Here is an 18,005-nt window from a genome sequence, read left to right on the forward strand (position 1 = left end):
CTGTGCTCCCAGTGGGCAGGATGAACATGAATGAGTCCGTCCACTCAGGGTTAAAAGCTCTGTTCTCACTGTCCACTTTCCTCTTCTTGGAGAGCGCCATGTGTAATTATTTGTCTCTCCCTGTCTGCCGCTAATACGCCTGTTCACTCTCCTCTCCGCTTCTCTCCCTGTATCGCTAATTATTGCCTTCACTCACTTTCCTCTCCGCTTCTCTCTGCTGCGCTCTCATCTCTTCTTCTGTGTTTCTCTCCCTGTATCGCTCACCCGTCTCTTTCGCCCCCTGTCGGCGGCGGTTAAAATAGAATCGCCCCGTCAAAATTGAAATCCCCTATTAATGTATTGATTATAGGTCCGGGTCCGTATAGGTCGGCGTCTGGGTCCGGATCGCCTGTTGCCGACCCCTGATCTATACCAAACTTCCCCCCAAAAAAGACCAAATATTTACTTGTGCAGCCAACTGACATAGTCACCTGTGCTACCTGTGCTTAGTCCAATACCTCATATAAGAACGTTTAAACATGTCCGTAAAGAGGTACTCTGGTTTAGTCGTGTAGGTCATACCTGGGAGAGAGCAGTGAGGAGCCATTGTTCTGTGCGGGTGTCTTCTCGAGAGGGGAGACTCCCTCCCCCTCCCTTCCCTCCACGCTGCTCTCCAGTAACTCCGAGGTGTTACTTTCCCCAAAGTCCTCGAAGTGCTCCTCCTCTCCCCCGATGACCGACACCAGCGAGTGGTTGTGCAACTCCGAGTTCAGGGAGAACCTGAGGGGGCACAGAAGAAAGGATTACTGTGTGAGCGTGTGTGATCCGATGTGTACACAACAACGGAACGGTTAAGTTTAGGCAGTGGCCAAAAATAGAGGGAAGTGTGTCAAGTTTAGACGGGATAAAAATGGACGTCTGACTGGATATAGAGAGACACATTAACCATTAGCCAAAACAAACAAGCCCCGTCTTTTGAGTTGAGAAAAACGACATGATGCCATAATATTTGAGCAATAGTACAAGTTGTGTGTGCTGGACCCAATAGTTGGGATATAACTAGAGGCTTTAGTAAATCTCAAACAAGTACAATTGCTTCACCCAGAAAGAGCGGCAGTCTGAAGTTCAACGATCACTTCAAAGGTAATCTGTTAATTCACATTAATCCCAAAGTCTGCTTCGGTTGAAACTAAATCTCTCCTGGCTGGTAATGCAAAACCACGAGGGAAGAACGTGAGAAGAACATTAAATGTGAGTCTGGCTTAAAGGTGGGGTAGGTAAGAATGGAGAAACAAGCTCGAGTAAACTAGAATTTGAAAGTAGACAACCGAAAAAAATCTGCCCCTTCCTTCAGACTTCCTTACAGAGCCCCTCCTCCAACACACACGAACGCGCACATGACCAATGAGGGCACGAGATATGTTTGTGCACGAGATGGAAGGCTGACAGGCAGGTAGGCCATCCAGTTACTTTAGCCGGGCCGGCTCAGATGATTGGTCGTGCTTTTTACAGCGCCACGGCTTCCACTGATGACATGTTTTAATGTATTTATTGTCAAAGCATTTAATATATTCATTGCTATCGGGACGTTAAGAGCATTCCATGGAATATAACAAAGTGTTTCTGAAGTGAATTACCTACCCCACGTTTAAGAGATTTTATTAACATCGCTGATAAAAACAGGTTGTGACTTTGGCCGGGTATCTAACACAACTGAGGAAAACTCTTCTGGAAGTCTTTGCCTGGAATGGTGAGGTTTAAGTTAATAAAATCCTTTGTATTTGTTTAACAGGAAAGCTGGAAAGATGGCCTTTCCTGATGTCTAACAGGATACGTTAGATGTCTTAAGCAAACACAGGACGAGGAAGTCTAAATCAGCAGAAAAGCTTGCCCTTTCATGACACAACGACAAAGATCCTTTTCATTGATTACAAGACGAAAAAGGGCTCACTTCAAAGCTAAAACACCACCACCAAAACCTAAAACTGTTATAAAGACAAATGTCTTCTAATTTGTTTTCACCAGACATCAATGCAGTTTAACCTGCAGCAATTTCTTCTGCAAACACTGTGCTCCACTAGGAAAAACGGAACCAACTTTGGAGACTTACCCTTCTTCCGGGCTCTTACAACATGGCCCCATATTGAGGTCCCTTGCAAAGGGGGACGGCGAGGAGAGAGAAGGCATCTTTAAAGGCCCTCCGCTGCTCTGGCGTGAAAGCCGTGGAGCAACTGGAGTCAAAAACCCCGACAACCAAAGTGGAATTCTGAAGTTTCACAGGCTACACCGATTTAAAACAAAACCACGGCTCTCCAGCTGGGAGGAAAAAAAAAAAAAAAAGGGGGTCTGCTTTTGTAAAACGGCTTAGTCTGTGTTCCTAATGAGCTGCCAATCAGTGCCATATGACTGCATCGTCTGTGCCACCCGAAGGAGGCGGTACCAGGGAGGGTTGACCGCGAGTGGGCTAATCAGATTTAAGGCTAAGCAACGGCCAACAGACAGTCCGCTGACCTTCTAAGGGCCAAATGTGTGTGGGGGAGGTTAATCCTGTTACAGTCTTAATCCCCCGTCCAGTGCATACAGTATAATCCAACGCTGAATATGGCGAGAGCTAGCATGGCAAAAAGTCAAGTTTAGGTATTGATCCTTTTGTTGCATTTACTAGCTATTAAACCCACTCACAGTAGCAAATTGTTTGTGACTTGCAAAACCCTGTAAAGAAGGTTTATGCATGGCAAGGATGTGAGTCAGCAATGAGTCATCACAATTTGATGTACACAAACAGACTGCCTAAATGAGAGAATACGAAAAAGGTCACAGGGTCATACAGTGTTCCCGTAAGCAGAGGCGATGGAGAGACTGAGATTATCCAGGGCCACAGAAAGAGAAAAAGGCAAAACAACACAAAAAAAGAGCCGACTCAACACTTCCTGGAATTCAAGGCTCAATCATGGAATAGGAAGTCCAAACACATCCCTGTCAGGGAGAACACTCAGAGCCGTCACCAAGCCGGACAGGCGGGTCACAGAGTCAGCAGATAACGGCCTCAGCGCTGTGCACTTCCTCACTCCTGTTGGACCTAACACTACAGCAACAAGGGGTTCCAGATATATAGACATCATATACAGTAACTACCTATCGTAGACAATAGGAGAGAAGGAATCAAGATGATAGGAATCAGGGTTTGATGTGCACCTTAAAATGTATCAAATCTCTTGCTCATCCTACTTGTCTGATGCAAATAATGGATCACAGAAGCACATTTTGTTCTGTGGTGCTACTCTGTTTAATATGGTATAATTAAAATGGAAAAGAGTCCAACAAAGGCCATTATTATTCAGACTATTTATTAATAGACAAAAGCCTCATGACACAGGCAGCAGGGCTCATTAGCAAGAGATTTGAAATGCAGTACTATCTTGACTGCTTTGAGTGGACAGTGGTGGTTTTAAGTCAGGCTGTGAGGCGCACATAGCTAATAATAATAATAATAGCCAACACTTCTCATATTATTTTCTTATAATGTTAAGAATCCAAAATCAAAGAATGCGAGATAAATACAAAATGTGACAAGAAATCTTAGAAAATGCTTAGGTTTAGTTGTATTTCCCTCAGTGTGACTGTAAGTGTCTGCAGTCCTATTCAGCCTTCACAAAATGATGATCCTCTCAGACACTGAATGGTGGAAGGCGTCTGCTGTTTTCAAGGTCATTGGCGCTCACACTGTGCTCATTTCAAGTTATCTCTGAATAGGCTGTTCCTGTTCAGACAGAAAACAACAGTCAATGTCCCCGCTGATTATGCTGCCTGGGTGAGTGTGGCCTCAGACTTTCCCTGACAATACATTGAGTATCAATACACGAGGAGCTGCACTTAAATGGATGAAACCAAGAGAAAGAAGAGTAGGATAAATATCTCTATGTTCGACTTTCTACCAAAGGTTTGATCTGTCTGTCTGTTGGACCAAAGTGAGCCAAAGTGATCCAGCACCATATGATCTGTGTGAAAGTTCAGCGCAGGGCAAGAGCCAACCCCTAGCTGGAGATTTGACACATTTACGATAAAGTTCTGCAGCCAGCAGTGATTACGCACAGCATTATGACGTTGATCTCAAGACAAGGGGATCACAATTGCATCGCAGAAGTCATTCAGGGACGCAACTCGCCTTCTTAGCGTTTAACACAAAGACGTAGACATGTAGTGTAAACGGCTGAAGATTTTACCGACCTATTTCCACTATCTTCCGGGTCGTGCAGCGTGGCCTCGATGCCGCTGTCCGTCTCCACTTCCTCGTGCATCTCGGGGGGCACCAGGGCCCCCGTGTCCTCATCGGTGAAGGTCTCGCACTCGCTGTAAGTGCTCTCGGAGCCCAGGTACGCACTGTCCGTCACCTCATTTTGCTGAAGAACAAAGAATACATTACAGTATGCTCATTAAGCAGTAAACAGACAACACTGATCTCTATTTCACCATGGCAACAACCGGGCATTAAAAGACAGTATTTTACAAATAAATAATAAAACACAGCAATCCTGCTTTGCTGCAGCAATATTGCAGATAAACAATTAGTGCCGCAATCATCATTACAATTATAAACAAGCCGAGCAATTACTTCTGGTTCTGGCTTTTAAATATCAGCAGCAATCAGGATTATGTGCACTCCTGTGAAGCGAAAGGCAGATCGCCCCCCCCCCCCCCCCCTACGGGTTGATACAGTTTAAAAAACAGCCATTTCAAAGATGATCTATTTTGAATGTTCAGGTCTACTCGGTAGATGCCAATTACGCCCAAACGCATCACAGAGCGAGAACACACTTCAGAGACGCTCTGCTGTGATTCAGATGGCTGTTCCAAGCAAAAAAACCTGCTGCATAAACACCTATAAGCAACAAGTTCAAACTCCATGAGTAAGCAGCACTGCGGCATGCCAAGAAGAACATCTGAAGCTATTCGCAACAAGAGACACTTTATCAGGTATCAGAGCTGTGAAGCAGCAATAAAGCCGAGACAGGTGAGTCATGTTAGAAAACATAACGTACCATTATAAATGCAGCGTTGGGAGAAGCAGGGCCCAGAGGGCTATCCACCATGCTCAGAACCATTCTCTCAAAGGAAGAGAAGCCAGCCTGCCATGAGAGCTAATAACTACTAATGCTTCTTCGCTCTCAGAGGGAGAGAAGAAAAAAGTGGGAAAAAGACTGCAACACCTCGTTGAGCTCCACTGGGTGGTCAGAGGGGAGGAGACCAAAGAGTGGCAGAAGTCAGCTGTAACGCTCAACCAGCCGACTTTCTACGCTTTCAAATGACACACGATCAGCTGAATAATCTCTTCTGGCTCCCGTGAGCTTCCCTTCCTGGCCCGGTGTGTGACAGTAAATCATTAAGCCATGTTCTTTAATGTTGCAGAGTGCACAGTTAAAGAGTGTAGGATATCACAACAGTCATAACTTCTGGACTGTGTGCCAATAGACAAACTAACAGGTAGGTGAATAACCTCGATCCCTGTAAACAATGACTGTTTTATGTTTCTATTTATGAATCCAAAAGGGAAATGTAGCAGCAGAAGAACATATTTAGTAGCAGGAAAACCGGGGTGGTGGACGGGGCGTTGCTTTCCTCTGATGCCAGGCTCAGGCGGAACAGCCTCACCTTGCCTGTTTTGAAAGCAAACAGGGGGAGAACAGCGCGGCCATTGAGAGAGAGGAACCCTTTTCTGCCAGAAACTGGAGGGAAAAAACAAGGCTGGGGACACAGGTGTGGCGTCTACTTCAAGCGTAAACACAAACTTCCTCAAAAACCCTGCGCACAGGTTCCAGTAAACAGCAAGGACGCTTCATAAAGCACTGCGCTTCACTCATTGTTCATTTTCAGGTCCATTTCTTTTTTTATTTGAATAAAACATAAGGACAAAAATCAGTTCTCAAGAAAATGTAGGAGAGGAAGATCTATTTCTGTTTACAATGATTATGGATAAAGCAATATGATAAACTGATTATTTAACAACTTCAAGTAATTCAAATCATGTTCATTTCACCCTATCCCTTATAGTTCAAGATACAAATCGAAATGTTCTTATTTAACAACAACCTTCACTGTGTTCTTGAGCGGTCATTTAATCAAATCAGGCTTTGTGTAGGTGTCAGACAAATGCCTGCTTCTTTCAAAGAATGATCATCTTATGAACTCATAAACTAGATTAAAGTGCTGGGAACTAGGGCTGCTCAATTAATCGTATTTTAATCGCAATTACGATTATGGCTCGCAACGATTACGAAAACAACGTAATCGAAATAAAACCATTATTTTTGTATTGGTTTTTCAGTTGAATTATACTAGCTTAACAGTTCAGGGTAATAAACTGTTAAAAACATACTGTTCAAAAAAACAATTCTCCAATAAATTGATGTTTTCAAAGTAAATTGATAATCGTTTTTAATAATATCAATTATTGACCCAAATAATCGAGATTATGATTTTTGCCATAGTCGAGCAGCCCTACTGGGAACCCATTCACACTGACTCATGGGCCTGTACTTCTAAACCCTACCAAGAGAGGGAGCTGATAGGGCGCCGTGTTCAGCCATGAAAACAACAGTCCTCGTCCAGCAGTGCTCTCAGGAACACTTCAATTCTGCAGAGGCCAGCAACAATGATGGTTAAATATACAAGTTCCAGGGAGAGAGGAATTCCAGATATGTTAACCGCCACTGTAAAAACACCAAGTCCACATACACGCATGTAAAAAAACTCTGGCACATTCCAGCTAATTCAATATTTGTCAAGGAATACTCAAAAAGCCAGCCAGAAACTATTCAGTGTCAGCCAAACCAGAGTGGTAATGATAGCCCAGTGGATTTCAGTGGGAAGAGTGAGAGTGCACGGGGAGTTCAGCCTGCGAGCGTCACACTGCGCTGCTGTGTGCAACAACTGGGAGCACAGACTGGACCACATGCACGGCTACAGAGGGGGGGGGAGCTTCCTGTGCGGCGCTCACCTCGTCGTATTCCTCCTGACAGCCCACCGCTCCGTCGCCCGGACTGTAGTTGTAGATCTGTGGCTCCGGACCTGTGGATACGAGAGGAAGGAGGAAGGTTTAATGTGCGCAGATCAAACACATTAAGTCAAACAGGAAAGGAGGCTCCACCTAAACAGGACTGGTGCAAACAACGCAGGCATCATGAAGAAAGAAGGTGTCCCAGCAGGTTCATGCTAGCGCTAACACACCGAGAGCTTTGCTTCTTATCTACTGTATAACATTTTTGGTTGAAAACATAAACTCAATTGTTTTTGTTTCATATGCAGTCTGCAATGTAATAACCATTTGTGTTGTGAATGAATACATGATCAGCAATTACATGCAAAGGAGACTGTAAGAGCTTAGAGATGCCTAACTGGATTTTAATGTACATTTAAAAGTCTGCCAATATCATAAAGATCTATGATTAGACTTCACCCTGATCAATCTGCTACAGTATAGTACTATCACTGAATGTTTTATAATGTATCCTTTCAATTTGTAGTTATTTAAAATGAACTTTTCTTACCCACAAAAAGGGAAAGTATTGTGTGAATGCATTATAAAAGCCATTAAGTACATGCTGTTGTTTTTCCTCAGGTGAAGTCATCTCTTGGTGTAAGTAGTAATACATTTGACTGAACTCTTAACAGAATAAATCGTCAAACCTTTGTTTGTCAAACTGATATCCCTGCCTGTAGTGCGTTTGCTCAGCACATTTTAGAGTGCATGTCCTAGTTGCCCGACGCTGGCATATTTACAGTCAGCAATCTGAGCGTAATGTGACAGGTAACGTTATGTAACTTTTAAACTCGCATTTCAAAAGGCGAGGAATATCATGTAATAAGTATATGTGGGGAAATAAAGCAATACACAAAGGACAAGAGGCAACCCATATCCAATGTAAGTTTGTCAATACAGGCCTCTGTTGGGAGCACCTGCAGACAAGCAGTGTAACCTGAGGCGGAGCGGCAAGATGGAGCCACTGCGGCTCCTGTGTCTAGTAAACAGAGCTGTGAGTAGCACCCTGGTGAGAGAAAGGAGCACAAACTGTGTTCAGGAGCTGCCAGCAGACCCCAGGGTTTTGCGCCCCCTGGTCTCATAAACCCGTTGCTCTTCGAGACTCGTACACATCGCAGGCCATTTAAGTGCAGTGAGGCAAAACGCTAGGTTCTGTTTTAGCAACACAACAACAGCTTCTTGGCGCAATGTCAAAATATCAGGAATATTTCCAAGACCAACTTTTGTTGTTGCAGACATGCCACAGCCACTACAGGGAGCAAGGCATTTCCATGGCCTGCAGGCTTCTCTTTGTTAAAAAGGAACCGGTGCCACTACATAGTTGTGCAGGAAGGAAATTGGTGGAATGAAGGACTGCAACCAATGATTATTCTAGCCTTGCCAGAGTATCTAGTATATTTTTTCTAGATCCGTAGATAAATAGTTTTGTCTATAAAATGTCAGAAAAATAAAAAGATGTTAATGCAGCTTCTCGGAGTGCAAGGCAAAGTCTTTAAATGTCCTTTTGCATCAGTCCGAAAAACTAAAATATATTCACGTTAATTTGATATAAAACATAGAAAAGCAGGAAATCTCAATATTTGAGAAGCTGAAAAGAGCATTTTCTGACATTTTTGAAACTATCGAAACAGTTGGGGATTATTTATCTGTCTGTCGATTAAAGGTGGGGTAGGTAATTCACTTCAGAAACACTTTGTTATATTCCATGGAATGCTCTTAACATCCCGATAGCAATGAATATATTGAATGCTTTGACAATAAATACATACAAAAAATGTCATTTGTGGAAGCTGTGGCGCTGTAAAAAGCACGACCAATCACCTGAGCCGGCCCGGCTAAAGTAACTGGATGGCCTACCTGCCTGTCAGCCTTCCATCTGTGCACAAACGTATCTCGTGCCCTCATTGGTCATGTGCGTGTTCGTGTGTGTTGGAGGAGGGGCTCTGTAAGGAAGTCTGAAGGAAGGGGCAGATTTTTTTCGGCTGCGTACTTTCAAATTCTAGCGCGCTCGAGCTGGTTTCTCCATTCCTACCTACTCTACCTTTAAGGGATAAATTGACCCATCTTTGAAGATTTAGCAGAGTGCAATCAAGCTAATATTAAAACTAGACGACTGGTTAGGAACTGGTCAAAGAAGAGATGGGGAAGAAACTGTGGTAGGGAACATAACATTGGTCTAAAAAATGCCTTTACAAGAATAGTGGAATTCTTTCAGCAGTGTGTGAACGACCTGGGAAGTTACAGTTCAGGTTTGGTCTTCACACACTAATGGGAAACTGTGAGGAAGTAACCGATGCATTCTCCACATGGCTGATTACACAGAGAAATACTAAAGGGAGGGAGCTAAGAGAGGAGGACATTGTCAATGATCCCCAGTTGTATTCTCACTCATTACATCATGGTTACATGATATGCGAGTTAGGAAAACAAGGCAACAAAACAAACAGATTCAGGGACACACGACTACAATGAATAGAGGAGTTTATATAATGTGTCATATTATTTCCTATTTCTGCAACAATGTGTTTTAGTAGATGTTTATACCCGTCTGAGTGCTCTGTCTTAACAACAAAGCTTTGCGAGTAGTGACACGGGTGAAACAGAGAGGCCAGATCAGAGGGAGAGGACAGTGAATTATTTAGCTGAATAGGACTCTCTACCCAAACCCCATCTCTCTGCCACTCCCGCTCTGATACCTCGCCAACGAGCCCATGTGTCCGTGCATCTCATGCTTTCCAGCGCATGACTTATTAATGAAAAGAGTAACCGGAGCTGTGCAACCCAGAAAAGCTTTGGGAAAGAAGGCCACCAATCAATATGCGGGGTGGATCCAGGCGAACAGGGCACTATCGCTGTTACGTCAACACAACCTGTGCACCGTGTCAACACCACCGGCGTGTGCTGTAAACTGCTGGTAGTGATGTCACTTTGGGGTTTCTAAATCCATAACATAACTGTGAAGAAGGGCTAATAAAGTGTTCCTATTTAAGGAGGAAATACAATATCATTACAAGATTAGTTTTAAAGAGTATAAAGTGGAACAAAGCGATTTAAGACAGAACAACAGCAGTTTGAGTCCACAGAATTTGGGTCAGTCTTCGGCCTTTCCTTTTAAAATCCCTCAGCTAAGCGATGGATGTGAACATACTGTGTTGACAACATGATTTGAGTGCCATGGGGAATGCGGAGAGATTGAGCCAGACGCTGGAGACTAAATGTAGGTGTAAGTATTTGCTGCCTGGGCAGCTTTTTCGTTTTACAGCAGAATTGGGTTAACGGCAGGTTAGCCAAAGGAAAATAAATGTTCTAATACACACACCGCGTACTACAAACAGATAGAATACCAGCATCAGGACGCAGAAGTTCACCATGTAGCAACATTTCTATGTCAACATATTTTTTTGAGTAGGTAGGTTTTTCAGATCATTCAATGTAGAACACAGTCTTCCACAGCAGGCCGAAAGGTGCACGACAAGAGAACACAAGATAATACGTTTGAAGGGAAACCATTGAGACATGTGACTTGCATGACATGAAAATAAAGTCTCATAACTCACCTCCATTGCTGATTGCAGTGATTCCCCGGTGGAAGTCTTCAAAGCTGATCACTCCCAGACCACTAGGATCCAGAAACTTGGTCAGGTCCTTCACCTGAAAGAGTAAAGAAACACGACATTTACAACTTCAATTCCATCATGGCAGCAGCTGCAGAAAATCCTTAATCCATAGCTTTAGCATATGTCCCGCTTGGATGCTTCAAGTTTATGTAAAAGGGAAGTTTTCAGCCCATGGGATACAATGATATAACTGCACTGTTGGCACATTGACGTCAATAAAACAGCACATGCAGGGGAAACAGTCAGAACTTGATCTGATTTGTTCTACGTACATCTACTAAGAACTCTTTCTTGAGGTCATCTCAGTAACATGCAGAGTTACAGTACGTGAGCTGCAAAGATTTTGATTACAGAAGCAAAACGGCAACAATAAACACAACTTCTGAACTTTAAAATGAAACCAGTTTAGCAGACGTCGAGTGAGTTTAACAGGGTAGAGGTTTGCAAAGGGTACAGCTTTTATTATCTTTGAACATGCAAACAGTTACTGAAAGCTTTGCCGTTTACCACCATCTGAAGTAATATAATTAAAGAGCTTATGGAAGCAAGTAAGTAGGACATGTATTACAATGCATGCATGAACATTATATAATGTAAAGCAATAAAGACTTGTGTGCACACAACTTAGCTGAACTCGGGTTTAATGCTTATGTAACTGCACCTACAGTACATACTGTATATTCTTCAGTCTGTAACCTGGCAACGGGCGGATGTGCGCTTAAGTAACAACAGGAACTCAGATCATTGATAAAACACAAGTGTGCCCTGAATCAACTATTTCTTTTTAATAAAAAAAGGGACTCCTGTAGGTGAAATTAAATCTGATCTGAGCCTTCACCTGTGTGTTGGCAGATTGCCCTATTTACAAAGACCTGGGAACTAAATATGCGCTTTGTTCTTTGCAGAATTATTGGAGGCGCCAAGCAATCGAAACCTATTTAAACAAATAACAGACCAAAGTCAAATGTCATTCATCACGAAATTATGCTAACCCACTATTACAGCATAATTTAAGGGGTGTATGACTGACAAACTTGGAAGGAGCCTGGGAGTATGTCGGGCGAGGTTTCTGTGGTTTCAGCTCATATTATTCCTCGAAGAAGCTTAGCACACAACGAGAACACGGTCCTTTCACCGAGATGTTCAGTGTGGGCCTCTCTCCTACACTTTTATGTATCGGTTACACATGAAAACAAGATGATCTGCTTAGCAACGCTGAGCTCCAACTCAGGGAGGCTGAGAAGGCTGAAACTCCTAATAAACTGACTCCAACAACCCCTGTGGCTTATGATCTGGGTTTGGTTAATTAAGGCCAGCTGTACTTAGATAGTTCAGCCACTCCCCTCCTCTCTCTCTGAGTGGATGTTCACACTGAAATGTTAAGTTTAACATCTGCATTCAAGACGCATGGTACTTCTTTCTCCGCAATTCTGAACCTACAGTAGATTTGCTACAGAAGATACTGTAAGCTGAAGAAGGGAGGGTGAAGAAATGACTTCTTTAAAAGGATTGAACTTGTGAAAAGAAGTGTGCGGCTGTGCTCAACGGTGGGCGTTAGCTTTTAGTTTCGTGTCACAATGGAGAATCAGAGTTGACTGAAAATAATGTTCCATGAAGCTGTTCAGAAACACCTCTGCTGGGTGAGGTGAGAAAACTGAGGTGTGATGAGTGTTATAATTCAGTTGAAATATTATTAGATTTTGCATCTGCAGTAAAATAGTGAGCCAGTGCTGGATAACATACAACTTATACGGCTGGAAAAACCAATGTAACAAAGCAACCAGAGCACTGTAAACCTACTATAATATGGAAGCCTACATCAGAGTTGTTACGCCTGTGCAGCAGTGCCAGGCCCCTCAGGCCTTGTGAGCAGAGCGTAGTGGCTATTCCTAGGTCTAACCTAAAAAACTAGAGGTGATAGTAATTCCAGTAAAGTTTTATTTCTGCTCCAGGACCCTGGTAAAGCCTCTCCACAGATGTTAAGCTGGCAAACTGAAAGCCTCTCGCCTCTACTTGAGAGAAGATGGACTCTTTGAAGTATGGCATCCATTTATCACGTAATTGGTTAACCACTTGATTTATCTTCTGTTAAAAAAGGAGTACAAAAATCTGACTGTAGAACCACAACTATTTTGGGTCTTGTAATATGATCCTTGGTCGCCATTATTCAAACGTTTTTAGCAAACAGAAACAAAACATTTAAGCATATTATTGATAATGTTTACTGCAAACCCAAATATAAAAAAGGGGTGAGTGCAAATTGACCAATTTAACTTATTAATGCATTAGTTTAATGTTGTTGAAAACACTGTTACGTATAGTCAATTTGTGTTCTCTTTTTTTGTTTTGATTGTTACTTTATAGTTTACCTGCCTCATTTGTTTTCTTTATACTTAATAAAAACTGGTACTTTCTGGATGAGTATTTATTTGAATACTGTATTAAAAGATGTCTTATCTGTCTCTTTGTTTTCTTAAATTTCATTCACAGTATTTTAATTGATAGTCTTATCATGTAATAATTGTAATTGTTACACCTAACAAGCACAGCCCAGAGAGACAGTGGAAAGACAGATACAAACTAAACTAACTTTAGGCAACTGTCAGTTCCACTGCTCAGCGGTGCAGACAAGGCACTGTCGTTTTTCTGTTTCCTCTATTTGTGTCTAATCAGTGCCGGGGCACGCCTGACCGCCTCCACACAGACCGCCGTTGTGCATAACCCCACGAAAAGAATACCCGTTGGTAAGAGTCTTTCCTGAAGGGGACTTCACAATAGTTCCTACACAAAACTCTGATAACCGTGATCATAAGCCTAGTGGGCTGGCAAAAGATGATGAAAAAAAAAATGATCTTAGGATATAAAACATTGACACACATAACAGACAAAAGTGACCTCAAGAGAGGGGGATGTTTCAGGGATTGGGACATTCCATTGTGGATTAGAGGGGCAGAACATAAAAGCAGCGGGTGAGGGGAGCGAGGCTGGCCAAAGTGGGGTCGGGAGTGTCGACTGACGAGAGACACGACCACAATGCAGTTCAGTACGGCTATTGTGCAGAATTAGGGTCAAAACCAGTGAGTGAATCCTATCAGTGGTGGCTAGGAAAATCTTTTCAATAGTTGAATTCACAGATTTGGCACATGCCTGCAGGACAGTTCATGTTTGAGGGCATTTCTTTCTGGTATTCATCAAAAAGTAGATCAGTACCTGATTAGTAGGCCAGCTTTCACTCCTCATAAGTGTTCCTAAAACACATCACTGCTGTACATAATATAGTTTTATGACACTGACTGGATATCTAAAGGTTGCAAATTAACATTCTTATAGTAAGTCTATGTCAAAGTGGTTTTCCTGAAAAAGACGTCTCACCAAGAAAAGTGGTAAAGGCTACGTGTTTAAAAAGGCATGTTTTAAGTTAAATGTGTTTAAAAAAGTATTTAAAATTAGAGATGCAACACTTACAATTAGTCGTCTTAACAAGAAGTCAATAAAAAGAAATTCACATACCGTTTTGAGAATAAATCATCTTTAAACTACATTTTGATGCAAAAATTGCAGAAAATAACATCAAACACCTCAGAAATGTAGTTTTTTGCACAGGATGAAAAGAAGGGAACTGAGGACTGAGCCCTGAGGGACACCAGGAGAGACTAGATTAGTGGAGTATTGGCAGTTTTATAGATAGGCATTTTTAAATATTTTATAGACCAAACAACAAATCTAGAAAATAATCTACGGATGAATTGTTTATGAAAATAATCGTTAGTTGCAGCCCCATTATCAATAGACTATGTTGTCTTCTTATGATTCTATGTGGCAGGATGCTCATATCAAATCCACACACAAAGCAGAATGTGTGTTTGCCCATGGTCACAATCATATCCTAGAATTATTCTGGATAAAATATTTGCATGTTTAGCAGCTGAACATCCATGCAAATACCTCATGAATACCTTCCTGTTGTGCCTGACAGGTTGCTGGGAAATGTGCAGTGTGGTACACAATAAAACACAAAACAACCAAACTCTGACCATTTAAATATGAAAACCTGTGTATATGCTCACCAGAAAAGAAAATGTAATAAGAAAATCACAACTAAACCAAGCGTGGTTAATCAGTAATCACACAATAAATCCTGCTAAAAAAACTCCCTGTGACATCTTAAGTGCAGCTCTTAACGCCAGTTCCACTTGGCTTACATCCAATGTGCAATTTAAAACTTTTATCGTTTTTAAGCAAACTTATGGATGTCCTTATAAATTAGAGTCACCTATTGCCCTTTGGTTTTCACAACCATACAGCTAAAATACCTGTTTTACCACCATGATGCAAGAGTATAATTTCACTAATCTGATCCAGGCTTGAAAGTTATTGAAACCACTTTAAATTCCAGATAAAATACAAGGGCATACCAGGGCTTATTCAAATAAGAAAAGCATATACATATTGCAAGCTGATATGAAAAGATTAAACCATTTTCTAGCTCAGCAAAGAAACAAACCACACTCTTGTTAGATCAGACCTGACTTTCCCACTGGTGCTTGAGTTCAGCTAATGAATACCAAATCCACTGAAATGTTACATCCATTATATAACATTCCACACATTCTGAAGATAAGACTGTCTCCTGCATGCCTACTTATTGTAAATGAAAAAGGCAAACACGCCAAAGCCTATGTCTCCGTCTCTGATCACGGAAGGATAGAAATCTGAGAGGAGTTTTTGCAAGGGCACAAATTAGCACTTGCAAACCAGATAGCCGAAACATTTTAAAAAGACGCACAAGTAATCAATCTGTACAATCTGGTTGGCAGTCCAAGGAAAACCTTTTAAGAGACAAAGAACCAAAGGAAACAGCTGGAACCTAGATAGTTGGGAGGAGAGACGGGGAGAACTCAGAAACCAAACACTGAAATAACAGTAACACAGACCACACCTATGAGAGATGTCATGTAAATGTCTCATGTTCAACACTGCCTAGCAAAGCAGGTGGATTTGATTTACATTAGACTAACAAAAGTTCCACTCTTGTCCCTCAAAACAAGGTCATGGGCAGTTGTACCTAAACCATGGAGTCCCTCTGACTCAGGAAAATACATTTTACTCTTAATCCTTCAAATTGTCTGCATGGGGAGGCACAGATACCTACGGCTAGACACGGGACAGATCAGGGGCAACAGAGGCGCTTTGAACTGGGGGAAAAGGGATTAAAAAGCATTAGTGAGCCGGCAATACACTTTGTGTGTGGAGTACCAACTAGTTCCCATCCTAACCCAAAAGCCATGTTCAACAAAAAGAGGTAAAACTAAGCTGGTTAATATATTCAGAATGAAATATGTTGCCTGAATCAGCCCCATATTTAAAACAAGACAAACAAAACATGTTTAAATGGATCAAAAATGCTTTAAGTGACACTATTATTCTTATTGCTTCATGAACAAATAGAATAGAATTTGTTGAAAAGATATCTCATACATGCTCATCAGGGCACACTTTATAGTTAAGGTAATTTCCTGCTACCATTTACATCTGCGTTTGCATCCACCCTTTAACTGTTATTTACAAATGGTGTGATCACATGCTGAAGCTCATTGCAGTTCTTGTAAACATCCAGACAGACAAGCACGTCTGACAGGAAAAGAAACTGACCTCATTTTTTTTTTTTACCCCAGAGCATGAGTCTACCATGCTCAAAAGACCAATGCAATACAGTATGGCAATAATGTTACATACATGATTCACTAAGTACAATTATAAATCTCAATCATTACGTGACACCATCTGATTCAAAAGGTTTCATGTTTAGGTAGGGCTGCTCAATTAAAAATCGTATTTTAAATCGCGATTACGGCTTGCAACGATTACGAAAACAATGTAATTGAAATAAAACGATTATTTTTGTATTACTTTTTTTTTTTTGGTTTTTCAGTTGAATTATATTTAAAGTTCAGGGTAATCAACTGTTAAAAACATACGGTTCACATTTTTTCTCCAATAAATGGATGTTGTCAAAGTCAATGAATAATCACAATTAGAATTATTGACCCAAATAATCGAGATTATGATTTTTGCCATAATCGAGCAGCCCTATGTTTAGGAGTTGTTCCTTGTCCCTTCACTTGCAAGTAACAGTGAAACTATTTCACAAAAGCAACACATGGGTGAGGGTGATGGGTGGAGAGAGGCTCATCCGCCATTTCTCTAGAGATTATCCCCAATCCACAGGATATGCAAATGTGGCGATGGCGGTTTGTCATTTGACATATGGAGAAGTGACGGGCCGGAGAGAATTAATTACAGCCAATATGCTTGACATACTTATCTGGATGATAACCCAAATCCAGACTCTTGAAAACTGGCCAAATATAGATGACAAACTAATCCAGGCATGGTTTTATTAACATGACGCAGTATTAACCAAATCTATAACACCAAATTCAGTGCATGACATTAAGGATTTTGGGAGATGGCCCAGTGGGCCATCTAAGCTATTTTACAGATGGCCCTGAGCCCAATAGAGATTGCCCTGAAAAATGCGCGCGGACGAAATGGCACGAAGGGTTTGGGGGGCCTCCGTCCCCCTAGAAAATTTAGATTTTTGCAGGTCTTAGATGCTGTCTGGTGCATTCTCTAGACTGAATTATAAGATGAACCACCACAATAATATATTGTACAATTTCAATTTTATTCTTCATTTCACTTGTTTGTTTGTTCTTGTTTGTGTTTGCTCGCTTGCATGACCTGCATAGCTAAGAAACACTTAAGTTGTTGGTCAAGACACTTTCCATCTGATGAAGGCAAATGCCTTCCCAGATGTAAAAAAGCAGAACACATTACATTCAGTTATGAATGCCAAAACAAACATTTACACTAGCATGAACCCTGTTAAAAATGTTTGTAATGTTATCTACTGTAAATTGGTCGAACGAATGCCTCATCCGGAAGCTGACCGAGCAGACCCGAGCAGCAGTCGAGAGGAGCCGAGCGCATCCGCGAAGCACACAAAATGGCGACGTCATAGTTCCCATTAGCCGGCAAATTGATTGATTGATTGAAAAGTTTATTAACAGCTTGTACAGTACTACAGTATTCTAATGTCTAACACTTAATGTGGAGAAAGAGATGTCCTGTATGGGTTGATTGTGCGTTGATCTGTTGGTAATGCCTCGGGGTTCCGGTGGGCATGTAAACAAATGCATAATGCTGCTCTATACTTTGTGGCCTCATCCGGTTGCATAGCGACACTTATTGTGTAGGTGTCTTTTAATAAGCAGGTAGTAATATCATTAGCTAGAACTAGCTGGATCTGATCGATATGGACATAAACGCGAGTGAAGTCTAATCTGACGGGAGAGAGAGATCAGCTGAGC

At 41.7% G+C, this 18,005-nt stretch overlaps 1 protein-coding gene across 4 annotated transcripts in view; it reads right to left on the reverse strand.

The window, feature by feature from the left end:
* rab11fip3 (RAB11 family interacting protein 3 (class II)) overlaps window positions 1-18,005 on the reverse strand; it is a 35,256-nt gene that overhangs the window by 13,636 nt on the left and 3,615 nt on the right. For 3 of the 4 annotated variants that reach the window (XM_034214726.1, XM_034214725.1, XM_034214724.1), the window contains exons 2-5: window positions 10,573-10,666; window positions 6,974-7,044; window positions 4,207-4,379; window positions 562-759 (exon numbers count right to left, since the gene is read on the reverse strand). In XM_034214726.1, the coding sequence (XP_034070617.1) occupies window positions 562-759; window positions 4,207-4,379; window positions 6,974-7,044; window positions 10,573-10,666 (536 nt within the window). Of the gene's footprint in view, window positions 1-561; window positions 760-4,206; window positions 4,380-5,018; window positions 5,132-6,973; window positions 7,045-10,572; window positions 10,667-18,005 lie in introns of those variants that run through there. The other variant, XM_034214727.1, reaches the window with a different exon arrangement.

Source organism: Gymnodraco acuticeps, unplaced genomic scaffold (genome assembly GCF_902827175.1).
Source record: "Gymnodraco acuticeps unplaced genomic scaffold, fGymAcu1.1, whole genome shotgun sequence".
Classification (NCBI taxonomy): domain Eukaryota; kingdom Metazoa; phylum Chordata; class Actinopteri; order Perciformes; family Bathydraconidae; genus Gymnodraco; species Gymnodraco acuticeps.